The 17,319-nt window shown below is 43.0% G+C and overlaps 1 protein-coding gene across 2 annotated transcripts in view; it reads right to left on the reverse strand.

Annotated features, from left to right (window-relative positions):
• Nucleotides 1-17,319, reverse strand: part of DOT1L (DOT1 like histone lysine methyltransferase) — a 229,520-nt gene that overhangs the window by 66,664 nt on the left and 145,537 nt on the right. For both annotated transcript variants that reach the window (XM_068233968.1, XM_068233967.1), the window contains exons 11-15: nucleotides 14,369-14,475; nucleotides 11,251-11,292; nucleotides 4,313-4,396; nucleotides 2,499-2,733; nucleotides 642-755 (exon numbers count right to left, since the gene is read on the reverse strand). In XM_068233968.1, the coding sequence (XP_068090069.1) occupies nucleotides 642-755; nucleotides 2,499-2,733; nucleotides 4,313-4,396; nucleotides 11,251-11,292; nucleotides 14,369-14,475 (582 nt within the window). The remainder of the gene's footprint in view (nucleotides 1-641; nucleotides 756-2,498; nucleotides 2,734-4,312; nucleotides 4,397-11,250; nucleotides 11,293-14,368; nucleotides 14,476-17,319) is intronic.

Raw genomic sequence — 17,319 nt, forward strand, 5'->3', positions numbered from 1 at the left:
CTGAAGTTCCTCTTTAAAGGACTTACGAGACCAGGAATTCCGAAAAAAAAAAAAAAGTTAGCTACCTGCTTCAGCTTGTCAGGCACGGAGGACGCCGCCCACGCCCTCCGTGCCGTTCCGCCGGGTCCCCGCCGCTCACTAGCCCCCCTAACGGTCCCCGACCGCGCGGCCCGGGTCGGGCTCTCCAGCCTGTACAAACATGGCGGCCGGTGCTGGCCGCGGCTGCGCAGTACGCATAGCCGCGAGTGCGGCTGCGCAGCTCTAAGGCCAAACCCCCCGATCCACGTAACAGTAGCGTGGATCGGGGGTTGGCCTTGGAGCTGCGCAGCCGCTCTCGCGGCTATGCGTACTGCGCAGCCGCGGCCAGCTCCGGCCGCCATGTTTGTACAGGCTGGAGAGCCCGACCCGGGTCGCGCGGTCGGGGACCGTTAGGGGGGCTAGTGAGCGGCGGGGACCCGGCGGAACGGTACGGAGGCCGCGGACGGCGTCCTCCATGCCTGACAAGCTGAAGCAGGTAGCTAACTTTTTTTTCTGATTTCCTGGCCTCGTAAGTCCTTTAATGCACCTTGAATTTACTACTTCATCTTCTGACACACAACTGAGTGGAGCCTCTTTCTGACAATTCAATGTAGTTCTCTTACCAAGCAGCTTCTGCAGTGCTGGAGGTGTGGGAGAAGATATGAGCTCGTTGGAAGGTTGACGATGCACTTTCAGAGGTAGCTGAAAATGGGGGCTTTGAGGTGACTTGCAGGTGTCTGTAGAGCATAAAAATGAGAAGTAAACCACTGCTTTATTAGTGTCATTTCATAAAAACTCACTGCATTAAATAAACCTGAACCAAGTGGATTATAGAAGGAGAAAGTGTTTATACTCCAGTCTTGAAACTGAAACTTGCCTGGCTGTAGTGCTGATTTTCTGCCTCTGATACTTTAAGCTACAGATCCAGAAGGTGTATGGATATAAGAAGGAGCAGTTGAAAAAAGTTGCAGCAAAAAAATGGGCACAATTATTAGTTATCAATATATGTGGGGGCAATTCTTATTTATCGTAATATAGAAAGCTGTTACGCTAGTTAGCTGGCGGCTGCAATTGAGTCGAAATTTATCGTAAATTAAGATGCAATCCCTGTTATTGCTCCGTTCAGTTATCTTTTAAAGGGAACCATAGATGAAAAAAATAAACATTTTATACATACCTGGGGCTTCCTCCAGCTCCATATGCTCCAATCGTTCCCACGCCGCCATCCTCCTCTGCCTGCAGCTACGAGAACCGGGTTCCCGCTGTTCCGTCAGTCGGAGCCAGTCTAAGCGTAAGGGAAGTGCGCTGTTTGCGTATCTCTGCAGCAGCCGCTGGAGAGATACGTAGAGGGCTCACTTCTCCTGCGTAGCTGGCTCCGATGATGTCAGTGACGGGACCCGGTTCTTGTAGATGCAGGCAGCGGAGGACGGCGGTGTGGGATCGATCAGAGCGTATGGGGCTGGAGGAAGCCCCAGGTATGTATAACCTCTTTTTAATTTTCCAGTCTCAGGTTCATCTCTGGTTCCCTTTAAAGAAAAATACATTTGTGAGATATAGGGAAATGCTGTGAACAAATGTGAGAAAAGCATGCACTTATAAGTACCAGATATATATCTACTTATTGGACAGTTAACGAGACACTCCCAAACCTGGAAAGCTCAAGCCAACATTCAGTTTCAAAGTTGGAAACTGAACAAACCCCCACATCTCTCAAAGAAACAACATTATTTAACCCCTAAATGCTTAATTAAGGTTTGCATAATGAACAATACCCAGGTTATCATCTGGGAGGGGGGGGGGGGGGATTGAAGGTAAATGCTAGCTGACCCTTGGTGTCTGATCCTATGCCCTAGTGAAGTACAATACGCTACAAAAATATAAAACTATTCAAAGGAGAATAATTTCAATTAAAAACTGGTGTACCAACATCCAGTCATTCTCTGTAATCTGGGTTGTGCCCCAGCGAAAACCATTTTACAGCGAGTGGAAACAACTCCTCCGACCTCCAAGCCCTACCTATAGAAATATGCAAATTTCCACTGCTATCCTCACTTTGATGTGCAACAGTGCCTGTTCTGCTTTGACAATACCTTCCAGCCAATACAAAATTACTGCTGTGGTGGCATGATGCACAGGTTGTGTGCAAACACTGTGTATGGCATTGGATGACCAAGCATTAGAGCGCACAAGTAGCAGATGGACAGATGCAACAGACCACATCTGTTTTAATATCCAAAGAGGACATTCTTCTCATTTTAAATTTATATAGCGCTATCATCTACCATGGATATCTGAAGCGACCACATTAACTATATTAATATTCACTTTAACAAACTTAGTCAAGACAACTTCCATAGGGAAGACATGAGGGAAAGAAAGAAAATACAGATTAAGCAAGAAGTCAAAAACTAGCCTCTAAATTCCACACTGTACAAATGAGTTTACTTGCGCAAGACTGCATTTTGAGCACTTCAGCTTACCCTGAGGGCTTGACTGAGTTGGAGACTGAGGGGGAAGACTGTTCTGTTGATGTAGAACTTCCAGTGCAGTTGGCGATTTGGAGGGCTTGCGGTCACCACTAGATTGGAGCAGTTTCTTAGGACGTCCTCGTTTCCGACCTGCAATTTTTCTGCCCTTCTTGGTCAGTCTCCTGCGAGCTTTAGCTGGTGAAGTCTTTTTCACAGGAGCTGGTTTTTCTTCTTCAGTTGCAGAATCCTAAACAAAATAGAACACCACAATTTTAAGGGAAGGTAAATACTTGACCATTTTTATGCTAATTAAAACAATTAGTATGGAATGAAACATTCCCTTATCCTGGTATGCAGTACCAATTTTATGCTAATTAAACCAATTAAGGGAATGTTTCATTAAATGCTATTATCCTGGTATGCAGTGGTTAGCAGCTACCAAAACTGGCTTAAAGTGTACCTGAGATGAGGCCACCGCAATAAAATATACATACCTGGAGCTTCCTCCAGCCCCCTCTGGTCTGATCGCTCCCATGGCGTCTTCTTCCTCCAGTCAGGGCCAGTCAGCTCAAGCACAGTCCGGCCAGGCATTGTCCAGGCGATGTGCATACGGCAATAGTGTGTGTGCAGCCTGGCCGTGTATGCGCTGTTGGCCCCCGACGGGACGACTTTCCAGGGCCAATTGCAGGCGGAGAGGGAGAAGAGGACCCCCTGGGAGCGATCAGGCCGGAGGAAGCCCCAGGTATGTATATTTTATTGCTAATCCCGCATCTCAGGTACCCTTTAAGGATGGTGTGCCAGGAAATTGGCCCAGTGCCCAAGGCTCAAAAACCAACCATGGTAGAGTTAACCCTGTGCCTTACTCAGGCTAGCAATGCTATGTGAAAATTGTTTAGTTGCAGAAGAACTTGGGATAAATTGAAATCTAAAGTTGTGCTGCAGACCTGTACAAGTCCAGAGTGTACTGCTGCCATCTAGTTGCTAAAATAAAATTATGCATCGTTTAACCTATTGCTTGGCTTTTTTTGTTGCTGGAAAATTATTTTTGTGTGTCTTTTTTCACAGTTGTAGGCGTGAAACTAAAGGTGGCCATACACTTAAACATTTGCAGCAGATTTGACCCTCAGATAGATTTTTGTCAGATGCCCGTCAAGTGGAATCTATCTCATGTGTGCCACACACTAGGAACAGATTTCCAAAAGATTCAGATTGAAATCTATTGGAAAGCGATCTAAATACACTATTGGACCATGAGATCCAATGCAACTCTATGGGCCATCAATCTGCTGCCAGCAGTAGATCGACCTAGATTTTCCATCCAGTCAGATAGATCAAATCGATTGAAAATCGGCAACAAAATCGATAGATTTGATAGAATCAGTTTCCGATCGATAAAATCAACTAGTATATGGGCCCCTTAAGGAGGTTAAAAGGCAATGATCAAACTTAATGTATGAAATGAAACATTCCTGCCAAGATAAACTTCTAAACACTGAGGCTGTAGTTCTAACTTAAAAGCTGTTTTCACCTATATCTTGAGCAAATGAAGATGCATGTGGTAAGTTCTTGGAACACCTGTGCTCAGTACTAACACCAGGAAAAAAAAGGTCAGAAATATTAAGCTGGCACAGGAAACATTTCAACAAGGTACAAAGTGCAGAAAAAAACAGAAGGGGAAAGTTGCAGTAGCAAATACAAGACATGTGTGGGGGCTTCTGGGCACATAGCCCGGGACTGCTGACCAAATTCCTAACATACAAGTTTATAAACAATTTCCATTTTGCATTATTTGCAAAATAAAATGCATGTACACAGTGAGTTTATACCTTGACCTCCTGAATTTTTGTAGGTGTTGTAGTATTGCTCTTTCCTTCACGCTGCTGTTTTCTTCGAGTTGCTTCTTGTTCCTCCTTAAGAAAAAAATTAAACCTCTATTAAAGTGGTTAGATTTATGCTGACATTTCACACATTTTTATTTCGGCCAACAATGTACACACTAGAATATGCACGTGCAGAAAAGGTTGGTAGTTTTAAGTTATCTAATAGTGTCAAAGAAAATGAATGGCATTGGCAAGAAATGCAGTTCTGCACTGCTGATATCAAGGGATGGTAAATGAAATAATTTTAAGTTAATGACCATTTCCTCCTGGTTTTATGCAAAATAATGCAGTTAGAAATAGGACCTATCAAAACTGAATGTCACTGGTCCAATTCCAAGATATTTAAATTTGTATACACTTTTTTTGCATCAACTCAAAACTAATTTTCATTCTATCAAACATCCCAACTTAATCTTCTCAAACATCCCATACATCAAACAGAATGCCTTGAGGTAATATTAGTTTAGCAAATGAGCAATGACCAATCGATTTACATACTGTAGTAGCATATTTTTGCCTATAAAAAGATAAGGTACACATCTATTAGAAAAAAAAAAAAAGGGCACTGGGTGAAGCCCCAAGTAGAATATCAGCAGTGCTGCCAATATTTTACTATTGGGATCTGACTATAATGATATATATGTAATTTTACAGATTCTATTCTATTATTGCCTTAGCAAACTTCTCACACTAACCCGCCTGCTATCTACTCCTAATACTAATTTAAAGCCATTTAAGCCCAACACTAATCCCTCTTACCTATTCCTAATGCTAAACTACCAGTATCTAAAGGTGGTCATACACTTATAGATTTGCAGCAGATTTTGCCAACAGATTTCTGGCAGATGCCTGTCAAGCCCAATCTGACAGGAATCTATCTGATGCGTGCCCCACACTAGGTACAGATTTCCAATAGATTTCAGAATTAGATCTATTGGAAATCAATCTAAATGCATTATTGGACCATTAGATCCAATGCAACTCCAGTGTTCTCCCCAGAAATATTTTCCAGCCGGGTGGCATGGAAAAGTAGCCGGGTGGTGAAGTAAGGTCACACTGTTTGCTACTGGGTGAGGAAGTAAACTAATACTGAGGGCAGAGTGAGAGTTACGCTGGGTTGGAAGAGGTTGGCACCAAGCTGGGTGGAGAGGGGGACATCTCTTTTGGGAAAGAGTAACATTGTGAACGCTTCCACAATGCTGCAGGCAGCACATTAGCGATTTTAAACAAAATCATAACTGCAGTTTTATTGCTACCATAAAGTAACATTGTCATAGCACTTTGCTGATCACTGGCGATCAGCAAAGCGCTGGAAAACCCCCTGAAAAGCATTCCAGTGTGAATGGGGCCTTGGTGCCATAGCCCTATCACCACATGCATGACTGACAATGACCAGATAACATTCACTGTGCATGCTATGTACATGACTCCTGCTGCTGGACATACACTAGGAGCCAGAGAAGAGTGCTGACTAACTAATCACACAGGCAGCACCAGGGGTGGTGAGAACCCCAGAAGGGACTTAGTAAAAACTATGCTAATTTTAAGCACAGTGCTTTGTGAGCATATAAGTTAGATTGTCTTTATATTGCTTAGTACACACAATGCAATTTTCTGTCAGAATGAATCGAATCGATTATTTTTGACAGGTCTGATCTGATTCTCGATCATTTTTCTGATTCATTTTGTAAAGACGTGATTAGAAAAGCGATTGGGAATCAGATCAGACGTGTTGGAAATAATAGATTGGACCGTCAATCAGAGAAAATAGCATTGTTGTGAACTAACCATAGCAGCTGAGACCAGGCAGGCTAAACTGAACATTTAGCCATCCATGTGCAGATTCTGAAAGCTGGAGAATCAGGGGTTAATGTAAACTAGGGAAAGACATTTGGTGTTAGATTACATAGGTTTGTGTAGTGAGATAGGAGGCTGAGTGAATGTCATGTACCAGGCTTCTCTTGCAGCTGGCTGTAAACTGCTCCTTATATCTCTCATGACACATCGCTGGCAGTGTTTGAATGGGGTATATTTTAAGTGTTGTAAATTCTCAATGCTTGAACAATTTGGAGTAAATAAACATTTTGATTTGTTAATGAGCGGCCCACAGACACGTTAAGCTTATCTGATGAATGGAAGGGAGGGGGAGAGGAAGGGGCTTTGTGCTTCTGCACTCAGTGCACTGACAGGGAGAGGAGGAGGAGGAAAGCGTCTGCCATTCCAGTGGCCCGGGAAATAACTTACTCACCAGAAGGAATAGAGCCATGCAAGTCAGTCTCTGCTCCCTTGGTGTACGCCCCGCCCTCCAGCTCCTTCAAAGCTCCCGCGGTCACACTCCTCTGCTCTGTGCTGTTCCGAGCTTTCCCCACCCCTCTTCCACGCTGCTGATAGGAAGAAGCTGAGGAGGAGGGGGAGATCATGTCTGACTGACAGCTGTGGGCTGTCTGCGTTGACACAGCCGCTGCCGCTGAACTGAATAAAGAAGTGAAGAAGATCAAAGACCTTCAGCCAGCCGTGGAAAAGGGCTATAAATAACGTCCGGGCGGTAAAAGCATTTACCCGGGCGGCCCGCCCACTTAAATGGCTCTAGGGAGAACACTGCAACTCTATGGGCCATCGATCTGCTGCCAGCAGCAGATCGACTTAAATTTTCCATCCTGTCAGATCAAATCGATTGAAATCGGCCGCAAATTGGTCAAATGGGGAATTTGATGCAATAGATTTCTGATCAATTCTATAGAATCGATCGCTAAAATTGACCAGTGTATGGGCCCCTTTAGCCTAAATATGCTAACCTACTGCTATCCAAGCCTAATACTAAACTACCCTTATCTACTTTTAACACTAACCCGGTAACTATCCTCCAATGTTTTTTGTTGTACAGTCATCACCTCCTTTGCCCAAACAGTCCACTGGCCAAGGCTATTACAGCAATCATTGTAGTGTACGTGGCACCTAAGTTTCCTCTTGGTCGCAGGCACCTAAATTTCCTGGACTGTTGAAGGCCAGGCTTCATACAGGGACCAGATCTTAGTGGCCAAGTTGCAAGATGGGGTTGACTAACATTGCTTCCCACTGATAACAAAAGAAAGAAAAGAACATCCATGCAGCCAGCATGAGAGGTGTGAATGGGCTCAAAACATTAGTTAGGTGTAAGGTGATCTCAGCGGACATGGAAAAACTGGCTCGTGCCTCCTCTCCCAAACTACCACAAGTGCAGGAGAGGTCAAAAACATAATTCTGAGATATCAGAAAAGTTTATGCAGCTTAGAACTGGTCCAACCAAGTAAAGCAACTGTTGCATTTGGCTCATTTCCAAACTGCATTATCTTGCATCAACTCAGAATTATCAGCACCTCGTGTGGTTGGATGATGAGATGAAAGTAGAAGTGTGGACATTTCAGTCCAATAAAACTGTTGTGCTGTCAGTAAACAGGTCTACATAAGCCACCCAATTTTAAAGTCGCAAAAAGTACAGATTTAAATGAACAAAACATTGCGTATTGCTATTTAATGCCAACTTACTATCATGTGCATTAAAAGATTAGTGGAACTAGAGCTTTAAAGTGAACTTCTTTCTGCCTTTTAAAAAAAAATGAAAGCTTTGTCATGCTGATGTTAGCTACCCTACCTATGGCCACACACACATCCAATTTTAAATTGTTAAATAATTGGCTAATTACACTACGTCCATGTACTATGAGAACTTACCTACACAATCTGTTCATACTACGCAAAATCTGTTGGTCCTCATACTACATGGAAGTGGTAAAATTGGGCAATCAATCCTGGATGTGTGTTTACGCAACTTAAAGGATTAGCGAGGTGACAAAAATGTTTTACATACCTGGGGCTTCTTCCAGCCCCTAGTGTTCACAGGCATCAAAGCGATGACACGATCATATTGTTTACATCCGGCGGAAGCCATGCGGGCATTGCTTCCTTTTTACTGTACTATAGATCTACAATAAATAGTAATGCGCGAGGACATCTTGTTGCCAAATAGTATAATTACTTTTAATCTACAGACTTTTTTCATAGACTTATTACATTTAAAATTAACCCCTTACCGCCCACATAGTTAGCCCCTTACCTCCCACATAGTTAACCCCACATTTTTTTTAATATGTATATCAATATATTACTGTGCCTTTTTAAGATATGGGCTTGTAATTAGGAATGGACACAATACTGAATAAATTCACCTTTATTTCCAAAGTATTGGCACCATACATAAAGATATAGGCGACTGTATGGAAGGAGCGTTGACTAATGAAAACTGCTCTTGCTTTAAGGTGAAAACCCCTTGGTGGTTAGACCCACAGATTTTATTTGGTTATCTCTACTGTTTATTAACCTCCTTGGTGGTACGCAGTTTGAGGCTGCGTCCGCCAGGAGTTTTTTTGCCCCCAATTTTTTTTTTAAACGCTTTAGCTAGCATTTCGCTAGCTAAGCGTATGTGCAAGGTATCTCCGGTCCCCCCCATGCCCGCCGATCGCTGCCGGCTATACATACCTCGCCACGATCCCGCGGAAAGCGCAGTTTCCCGGTCGGGTTCCGGAGTTGCTATGGCGACGATCGGAGATGACGTCATGACATCAGCCGCATTTCCCATCGCCGTCATCGCGAAGCCTGGAGCAGATTGGGCGGCTGCGCCGGCGTGGGAAAGCTGGGGGGGTACGTATCCCGGAAGTAATTGCGGGCGATCGCGGGGGACTGGAGCAACTTTGTGCATACGCTTAGCTAGCGAACCGCTAGCTAAAGCGTATTGCACCAGTTTAAAAAAAAAAAAAAATACATGATGAACAGATAACTGACTATACTTAACTAAGTGCTCTCTTCTCCTGCAATGTTTATTTTACACAGGCTTACCCTATAACCCTGCCTTTGAATGCCTTGGGGAGGAGGAGCATTTCTTTTCAACTCTGTAGCCTTTTTATCAGCTCAGATATGAACAGTGTTATCTAGAACAGTGTTTCTCAACATTTAATTAGTATGTACCCCTGGTAAAACCATGTATTCGCTAAGTACCCCCTAGCATTGTAAATATTATCACAAGTACCCCTTGAAAAATATATCTTTAACCATAGTACACTATAATTGGTTCTAAACAATTTCCAAGCATTTTAATTAGCTAAAATGCTAATTTGGTGTTTAAACTCCCTGGCAGTATGCAGTTTTAGAGGCTGCGTCCCTGGGAGGATTTTTTAAAATAACAGTTTCGCTATATGCCCAAGCTAGCACTTTGCTAGCTAATTATGTCCCCCAAGCCCCCCAGCAACCACCTAAACCCCCCGTTCGCCGCCGGTAATATTTACCCCTCCGCGATCCTGCGAGAGCCAGAGCTTCACGATCCAGCTTCATTGTCGGTATGGCGACGATCGGACATGACGTCGACGTCCTGCACAGTCCTGATCCTCCCCATAGCGAAGCCTGGAGCCAATTGGGAGGCTACGCCTTCGCGGGATCCCTGGGGGGTACGTATAACGGAGAACGGGGGCGATCGGTGGGGACCGGAGGCACTTGGGGGACAGAATTAGCTAGCGAAATGCTAGCTGAAGCATATTGCACAACTTTTATTTTAAAAAAAATCCTCCTGTGTCGAGCCAGGGAGGTTAAAGATGATTTATCATTTTCTAAAACTCTGAATTGGTTATTCTTGGTTAAAGGGAACCTAAACTGAGAAGGATATGGATTTTGCCTATTAAAATAATACCATTTGCCGGATTCTCCTGCTGATCCTGTGTCTAATACTTATAGTCACCTCCCCTCAACAAGCATGCAAATCAGGTGCTCAGACTGAAGTCAGACTGAATTAGCTGCATGCTTGTTTCAGGTGTGAGACCCAGATACTACTGCAGCAAGAGGATAAGCAGGACTGACAAGCAACTGGTATTGTTTAAAAGGAAAAATCCATATCCCTCTCAGTTTAGGTTCCCTTTAAGTATATCAAGCCTGAGTACCCCCTGGAACCATCAGAAGTACCCCCTGGGGTATGCGTACCACACTTTAAGAACCTAGGATCTAGAATATCGTAGAGAGGAGAATGCAGTGACTTATGCTTGGTACACACCATGAAATTTCCCATCATATATGCGGGGCAAACTGATAATTTCCAGCATGTCTGATCTGAATCCCAATCGTTTTTCTGCTCAATTTTTCGATCACTTCTTTTCTCACATCCTCTGGCAGGAAGTGTTAAAGTAGGGATAGCCATACTATCCCAGAAAATCAACAACACATAAGTAGATAAATACTTGTTCTACTTACATGACATATTATACTATCAACATTTTTATTTCAGTGGATTTTATATAGTAAATAAAGAGAAAAAAAACTGTTCCAATACTGATGTAATTTCCTCCATTACTCTTTTTTTTCCTCCTAGAAATTGCAATGTCCTATCTAGCTTGCTTTGTAAATACATGTGAATACAGCATATATCGTATTTCAGCAGCTTCTGCAGAAAGTCTAGGTATATTTCCATTTTCAGCATCCTGTCACACTGAACTGCCCTCAGCCAATCAGTGAGGAGCAGGAATGTAGGAGGGGAGATAACAAGCTTCCCTCTTATTGGCAATGTACCAGAAAAGAGCCAGGCTGAGTGAGATAAGATTAATTACAGCAGAAAACATTTATGATTATATATTGATTTATGATTATATATTGATTTATCACTGACCATCCCGCTTTAAAGAGTAAATTATCCCACTGAATCATGCTGCCACTAATATCCTCCTCTCTAGCATGCATGTTGTACATGTGACGCATTTGATAGAGAAGTTAGCATTGTGATAATAGCGCCAAAGCTTGTAATTTTAAGAAAACAAACAGTACAATAAATTAACTTCCCACGCATAAGACCTAGAATATTAAGAACATACCCTGAGTTTTGGATTTTTCAGACTGGAAAAGTAGTTTTCAAGCTGTATGTGTCGGAATAAAAAAAAAAAAAAAAATAGGTTAATTTTCCATGATAAAGGTTATGGACTCATTCAAATTTCATGAAAACATATATAATGGTAAGACTGGATTAAAAAGTACAAGAAAAGAAAAAAAAACAAAAAACAAATGCGAAATCCTCAAATCATTTGGTTCAAACCACAACACAAAGATTGCACTGATCCAGTGGATCAGTGAGATATGTGTACTGTGGTCTCATAATATAGGATTTGAAGCAACCCTGTAATGAAAAGGTATGGAGAAAGACCTTTCCTTCATAAAAAAATATGTAAAATACAAAAAAAATACTTGGTTGTCCTGCTGACCACCTGCCAATACACATTAAGCCACTGACACCCGAAAGGAGTAAGCTGGTCAGGTGGTCTGATTGTGAACTGACCACCCTAACCGTGCTTGTTTCGGGTGTGCAATTTAGACACCACTAGATAAGGTGAGAAATGCTAATATTTCCAGTTTGCACACAAATTTCATGCAGCTTGGAATTCGGTAGGGATAGTCAGTGATATGCAAGTAATTGTGATTTGACGCAACCTATATGCTAAACAAATTCAGCAGCTGCTACATTTGACGGATTAATTTTTAAACTATATAACGTTATAAAATTTGCTCCAACTCGGAGTAGCAAGCATGGACTGTGTTCCCATTTGTGTCGGAACACATGCGGCCAGCGGGAGACGATGGTCCGCCATGGTCCGGCTGTAGCCCGAGGCAGATGCCCTTCCCCATATGCTATAAGGGGGAATACATTAGTGTGCCAGGGATTATCGCAAACTGCATAGAAGTGCGGTTCGCTTACTGTGTTGGATCCCGCGGATTTGATGCAGCATGACAAATGTGAATGGCTCCTATGAATAAAATAGAAGTCGCTCACAGTGGAGCGGCGAATAGCCAAAAAAAATGTCGTTCCTCTGCTCTAGTGGGAACAGAGCTTTACTCTCACGTCAATCTCAAGTTTGTGATTTCTGACTATCGCAAACATGCTACATGTAGTATTTTCCCAGCGATTGTGTCAAGATTCTCATTCACTGGAATAAGAATTGCAAAAAAATTAAATAAAAATAAAATCACACCACAATGCAAAATCATGATTGCAATTGCTAGGTGGCTGTAATTTTGCCATCATGTTTTGTGTTGCCAAATGTGAACGGGGCCCAAATAGCTCTGCCCCACTGGCAGGCTTATAAACTAGCAGCTAACAGAGTTTCAACCCTTGAAAACAAGTAAGATTGTTTTTTAATTTTATTCTGTTTTTAATGCTTTAGAGTCAGACTATAGCTGAAATTTGATGACAATACCACTTTAAGTCCTGCTCCATCTGGAGCTTTTAGTATGGCCATTCAACTCCAGTAGGTGTAACCATTCCATCCCCACCAACTTAATAAAAAGCTGGATTTAGCCCCAGTGTAAGGACTAACGTGTGAGTGGGGAGCTACAGCGGGACCTCTACAACTTGAAGTTAGATATAGAAAGAGAGAATAGCTCTGCATCATCCCTTTTTAAATAAGTACTGCAGAGAACAAGAGCCGGTTCACACTTGCTTAAAAAATGCACCCGGTCGGGGTTGTTTTTTAAAGCGGCACTATTGCTAAAATCTTTTTTTAGACCCTTTAGTGTAAATATGAGTCGTTGGAGGATGAATATTTCACATTAATCAGCCTTTTTGCAATGTATTAGTTTACTGCTAATAAACATATAAAGGCATGCAGTCATGTCAGTACTTTTACCTTCCTGACGCCAATGCAGCCTAAACCATTCTGTAATAGGGATGCATCTGTTAGTGGTTGGTGTGCGGTCGTTATTTTACACCCCTCTGTCCATCTCTTTTCTTACTTCCCAACTTTGTAACTGCACGAATGAGCAGTTACTGTGCGCACAGCAGCCGCCGTAAACTGAAGGACGCTGCCTCTTCTCCGTGCAGCGTAAGATGCGCAGATCGGAAAGCCGGTCAGGTTACCAAGGAAATGGACAACAATAGGTGTCCGTTTCATTGCCAGCTCGGGAACGGCATATGTCTTCCACACGCAGCCGCACACAACAATAACTTACGCTGCACGGAGGAGAGGCAGCGTCCTTCAGTTTACGGCGGCTGCTGTGCGCAAAGTAACTGCTCATTTGTGCAGTTACAAAGTTGGGAAGTAAGAAAAGAGATGGACAGAGGGGTGTAAAATAACGACCGCACACCAACCACTAACAGATGCATCCCTATTACAGAATGGTTTAGGCTGCATTGGCGTCAGGAAGGTAAAAGTACTGACGTGACTGCATGCCTTTATATGTTTATTACCAGTAAACTAATACATTGCAAAAAGGCTGATTAATGTGAAATATTCATCCTCCAACAACTCATATTTACACTAAAGGGTCTAAAAAAGAAGATTTTAGCAATAGTGCCCCTTTAAGCTCCGCTTAAATGCAGGAAGAAGATCCCATGTTAAAAAACATGGATACGTTTGCTATGGCACAGTAGACGAAACAGAGTCCTAACTTGCCACATTTTCCCGAACCAAACACTTCATTACCCTCATAGCTGTCTACATGAACTAAGCCTAAAGCACAAACTCAGGGAGATGTTAGTCTGGCAATTATTCAACATACTTTGAAAGTTGTGTAGTCATCCGGGGAACAGGCTGTACTGCAGTGGCAAGCACAAAGTACTTATGTGTGCAAATATAAACTGCCTTCCTCATTTAAGGGTTTAGCAAGGTTTTAAAGGACAACTGTCCTGAGTGGGATATGTAAGCTGTGATTTATTTTTATTTTTTAAACAATGCACATTGCCTGGCGGTTCTGCTGATGCTCTGCCTCTACTACTTTTAGTCATAGACCCTGAACAAGCATGCAGACCTGACATTTGACTGCATGCCTGTTTCAGGTGTGCGGTTCAAACGCTACTAATGCATAAAAGATCAGAAAGGTGTCGGGTGACTGGTATTGCTTAAACGGAAATAAATATGGCTCTATATCCCTCTCGGGTCAGTTGTCCTTTTAAACTTCAATTTACCAGGTTGTAACTGAAAGAGCTATTAAAATGCAACTCACTAATGTCCGGTCTATAGTGTGCAGGTAATAAGAAACGGGCTTCCCGGTCCAAGAAACAGAACCCTTCAGTGGCGAAAGTTCAACTACTCTCATTATTGTGCCAATATCTGTAGAGAATCAAACATATGACACAATGAAAATCAAATTGAGATAAACAAGCAAACTCAAACAATTCCTGTGGCTATTAGATCCTAAGCAGGTTTACCCACTAGTAACTGTACAAAGTAAGGCAGGTCATACCTACGTTAGAAGCAACTTTTCAGCACATGAAGGATTAAAAAAAAAATGTACCTGCTCCAACTCTAATGAAAACAAAATATACAGATACAAAAAGGTCCCATTTCACAGATAACAGCTATAATAAAGTAACAGTACCTCACTGCTGTAACAATAAAGCACATTGTACAGTATAGCCAATCACAGTCATGTGATGTCCAACTGATCTACTATTCAACCTGACATTTCCACATACAGTACTTCTAATTTGGATTATACTAGATTGACAGAAGGTGTTTATTTTATTTCTTCATACAATCAGTTAAAAAAAGACACAAAGAAAAAAACCCCACACTCACTGAAATGGATTTCAACAAATGGAAGGACAGTTGTAAGGACAACTGAACACAAAAACCCAAGTGTTGGTAATATTTGTGTCTGTGGTTTAGATCAAATGATTAATGTTCAGGTCGAACTTGAGGGAGACTCCAAACTCTTGACTACAAACACTACTACCAATGTTCCAATGGGGGCTTAAGTGGCCTATTCTCTTCACATATGTTCCTACCCAAAGCTGTATCCTTTTGTACATCACCTTCATACAAGGCAAGTAGATAACGGAGCTTTCTAATGCTGGGGATACACTGTACGTTTCTGTACCGTGTATCGACCCGCTGATCCGGCCAGCTGATAATATTCAGCTGGCCCGATCATGCCGCTCGACCCACGGCCGCTCGATTCCCGCTGGCGGACAATGGCAGGGAACCGAGCGGCTGATAAGCACCGCCGGCGGGGACGAGTAGGGAATTGATCCGCGTGGACGAGCGGGGGTCGATCCGGCGGCTAATCGGCCGCCGGGTCGACCCATGTATGCAGAGCATAAAGCTTCCTTCTGCCCTCCATTCCCAACTATGCTGACTGAGCTGCCTACTGGGAAAAGGTCTTCCCGATTGTTACATATACACTAATGTTTGCCCCCTCCAACTCACCCACTGCTGCTGCCCTCACTCATGGATGACTCCAACGCTAAACTCAATCGCTCATATACAATATCTGTCACATGGTATTTCGGATCATTCCCCTCTGGTGTGTACAATCAACACCCCGGGGTCAAGTTGTGCAGGGCTCTGGAGTATGGGGCAGGTGTGGTTGGAGGATGAAACTATCCTGGCCGAATGCCAAAAGAATATGTCGTACTACTGGCGGGAGAATGAGGGTACAGCGGGTGTGGGCATCTGCTGGGACGCGGGGAAGGCAATACTACGTGCAGCATTTAGATCAGCCATGTCTATAATTAGGAACAATAATAAAGCCCATCAAGAATATATTAGGAAAGAATCAGAGGAATGCAAAAAGCAGTTAATCCTGGACCCTTGCCCAAATAGATACACACATTGGGAAATGGCTAGGAGAAAGTTAGAATTAGAACTGCTTAACAGTATAAAGCGTAAAGATATAATTCACAAACAAGGCCAATTTGAGCATGGCAATAAATGCGGTAAATTACTAGCGTATTTCCTTAAAGCCCAAGTTGATACTACGCCCATAGCGGCTATAAAACATCCAGATGGGACGAGGCTGGAAACGTCTGTGGACATGGCAGAGGCCTTTAGGAATTTTTACTGTCAGGTTTACTCCTCCCGCACACACACTGGGAGCGGAGAGGTTGCCACATTCCTTGACCAGCTCTCCCTTCCTATACTAACTGAGGAAGAAGCTGAGCTATTGGAGTTGCCCATTGGTCCGGATGAACTAGGGGAAGCTCTATCCTGCCTTAATAAAGGTAAGGCACCTGGGCCTGATGGCATTCCAGTAGAATGGTACTCTAAAAACAAGGAAGATATCTTACCAAGATTGTCCTCCCTACTTACTAATATATTTGAACTCGGAGAATTGCCAGAATCAATGAGAGATGCTTTAATCACCTTGATCCTGAAGCCAAGCAAAGACCCACTGGCCTGTGATTCATACAGGCCAATATCTTTGATCAACACAGACACAAAAATCTTGTCTAAAGTATTAGCAATCCGACTGGAAAAAGTCATGCATAAACTGGTTCATCCGGATCAATGTGGATTTATAGGAGGGAGGTCGACAAGAATGAACATACGTAGACTCTTGTCCAATATCCAGTTCCCTCATTGTAACTCAAATGCCAGGGTAATCCTCTCCCTCGATGCCAATAAGGCATTTGACTCCATTGAATGGCCTTATTTAATGCAGGTTCTTAGGGGGTTTGGATTCGGTCCTTGCTTCTGCAAATGGATTCAAATTTTGTATACTAAACCAACTGCGAGGGTCAGGGTCAACCAGGTTATATCCCAAACCTTCCAAATTGGCCGAGGCACCAGGCAGGGGTGCCCACTATCCCCTCTGCTATTTGCCCTAGCAATAGAGCCTCTGGCACAGGCGGTACGCAGAGCCCCTGACATTAGAGGACTCACAATCAACCACACTGTGGAGAAAATATCTTTATATGCAGATGATATGCTCATATACCTGGCTGACCCTGGCCCCTCTTTGACAGCAGTCCTAGAATTATACAATATATTTGGGCAAATGTCGGGACTCACTATCAACTGGTCAAAATCAGTCCTCTTTCCTTTGGACACGTTTGACCTTAATATAATCTCACCAATTTCCAATCTGTTGATAGTGGACAGTTTTAAATACCTGGGAGTATGGATACATAGAGATATAAACTCATTTAAAGAATACAATCTGCAACCGGTTCT

This window comes from Hyperolius riggenbachi, chromosome 1, assembly GCF_040937935.1.
Source record: "Hyperolius riggenbachi isolate aHypRig1 chromosome 1, aHypRig1.pri, whole genome shotgun sequence".
NCBI lineage: Eukaryota > Metazoa > Chordata > Amphibia > Anura > Hyperoliidae > Hyperolius > Hyperolius riggenbachi.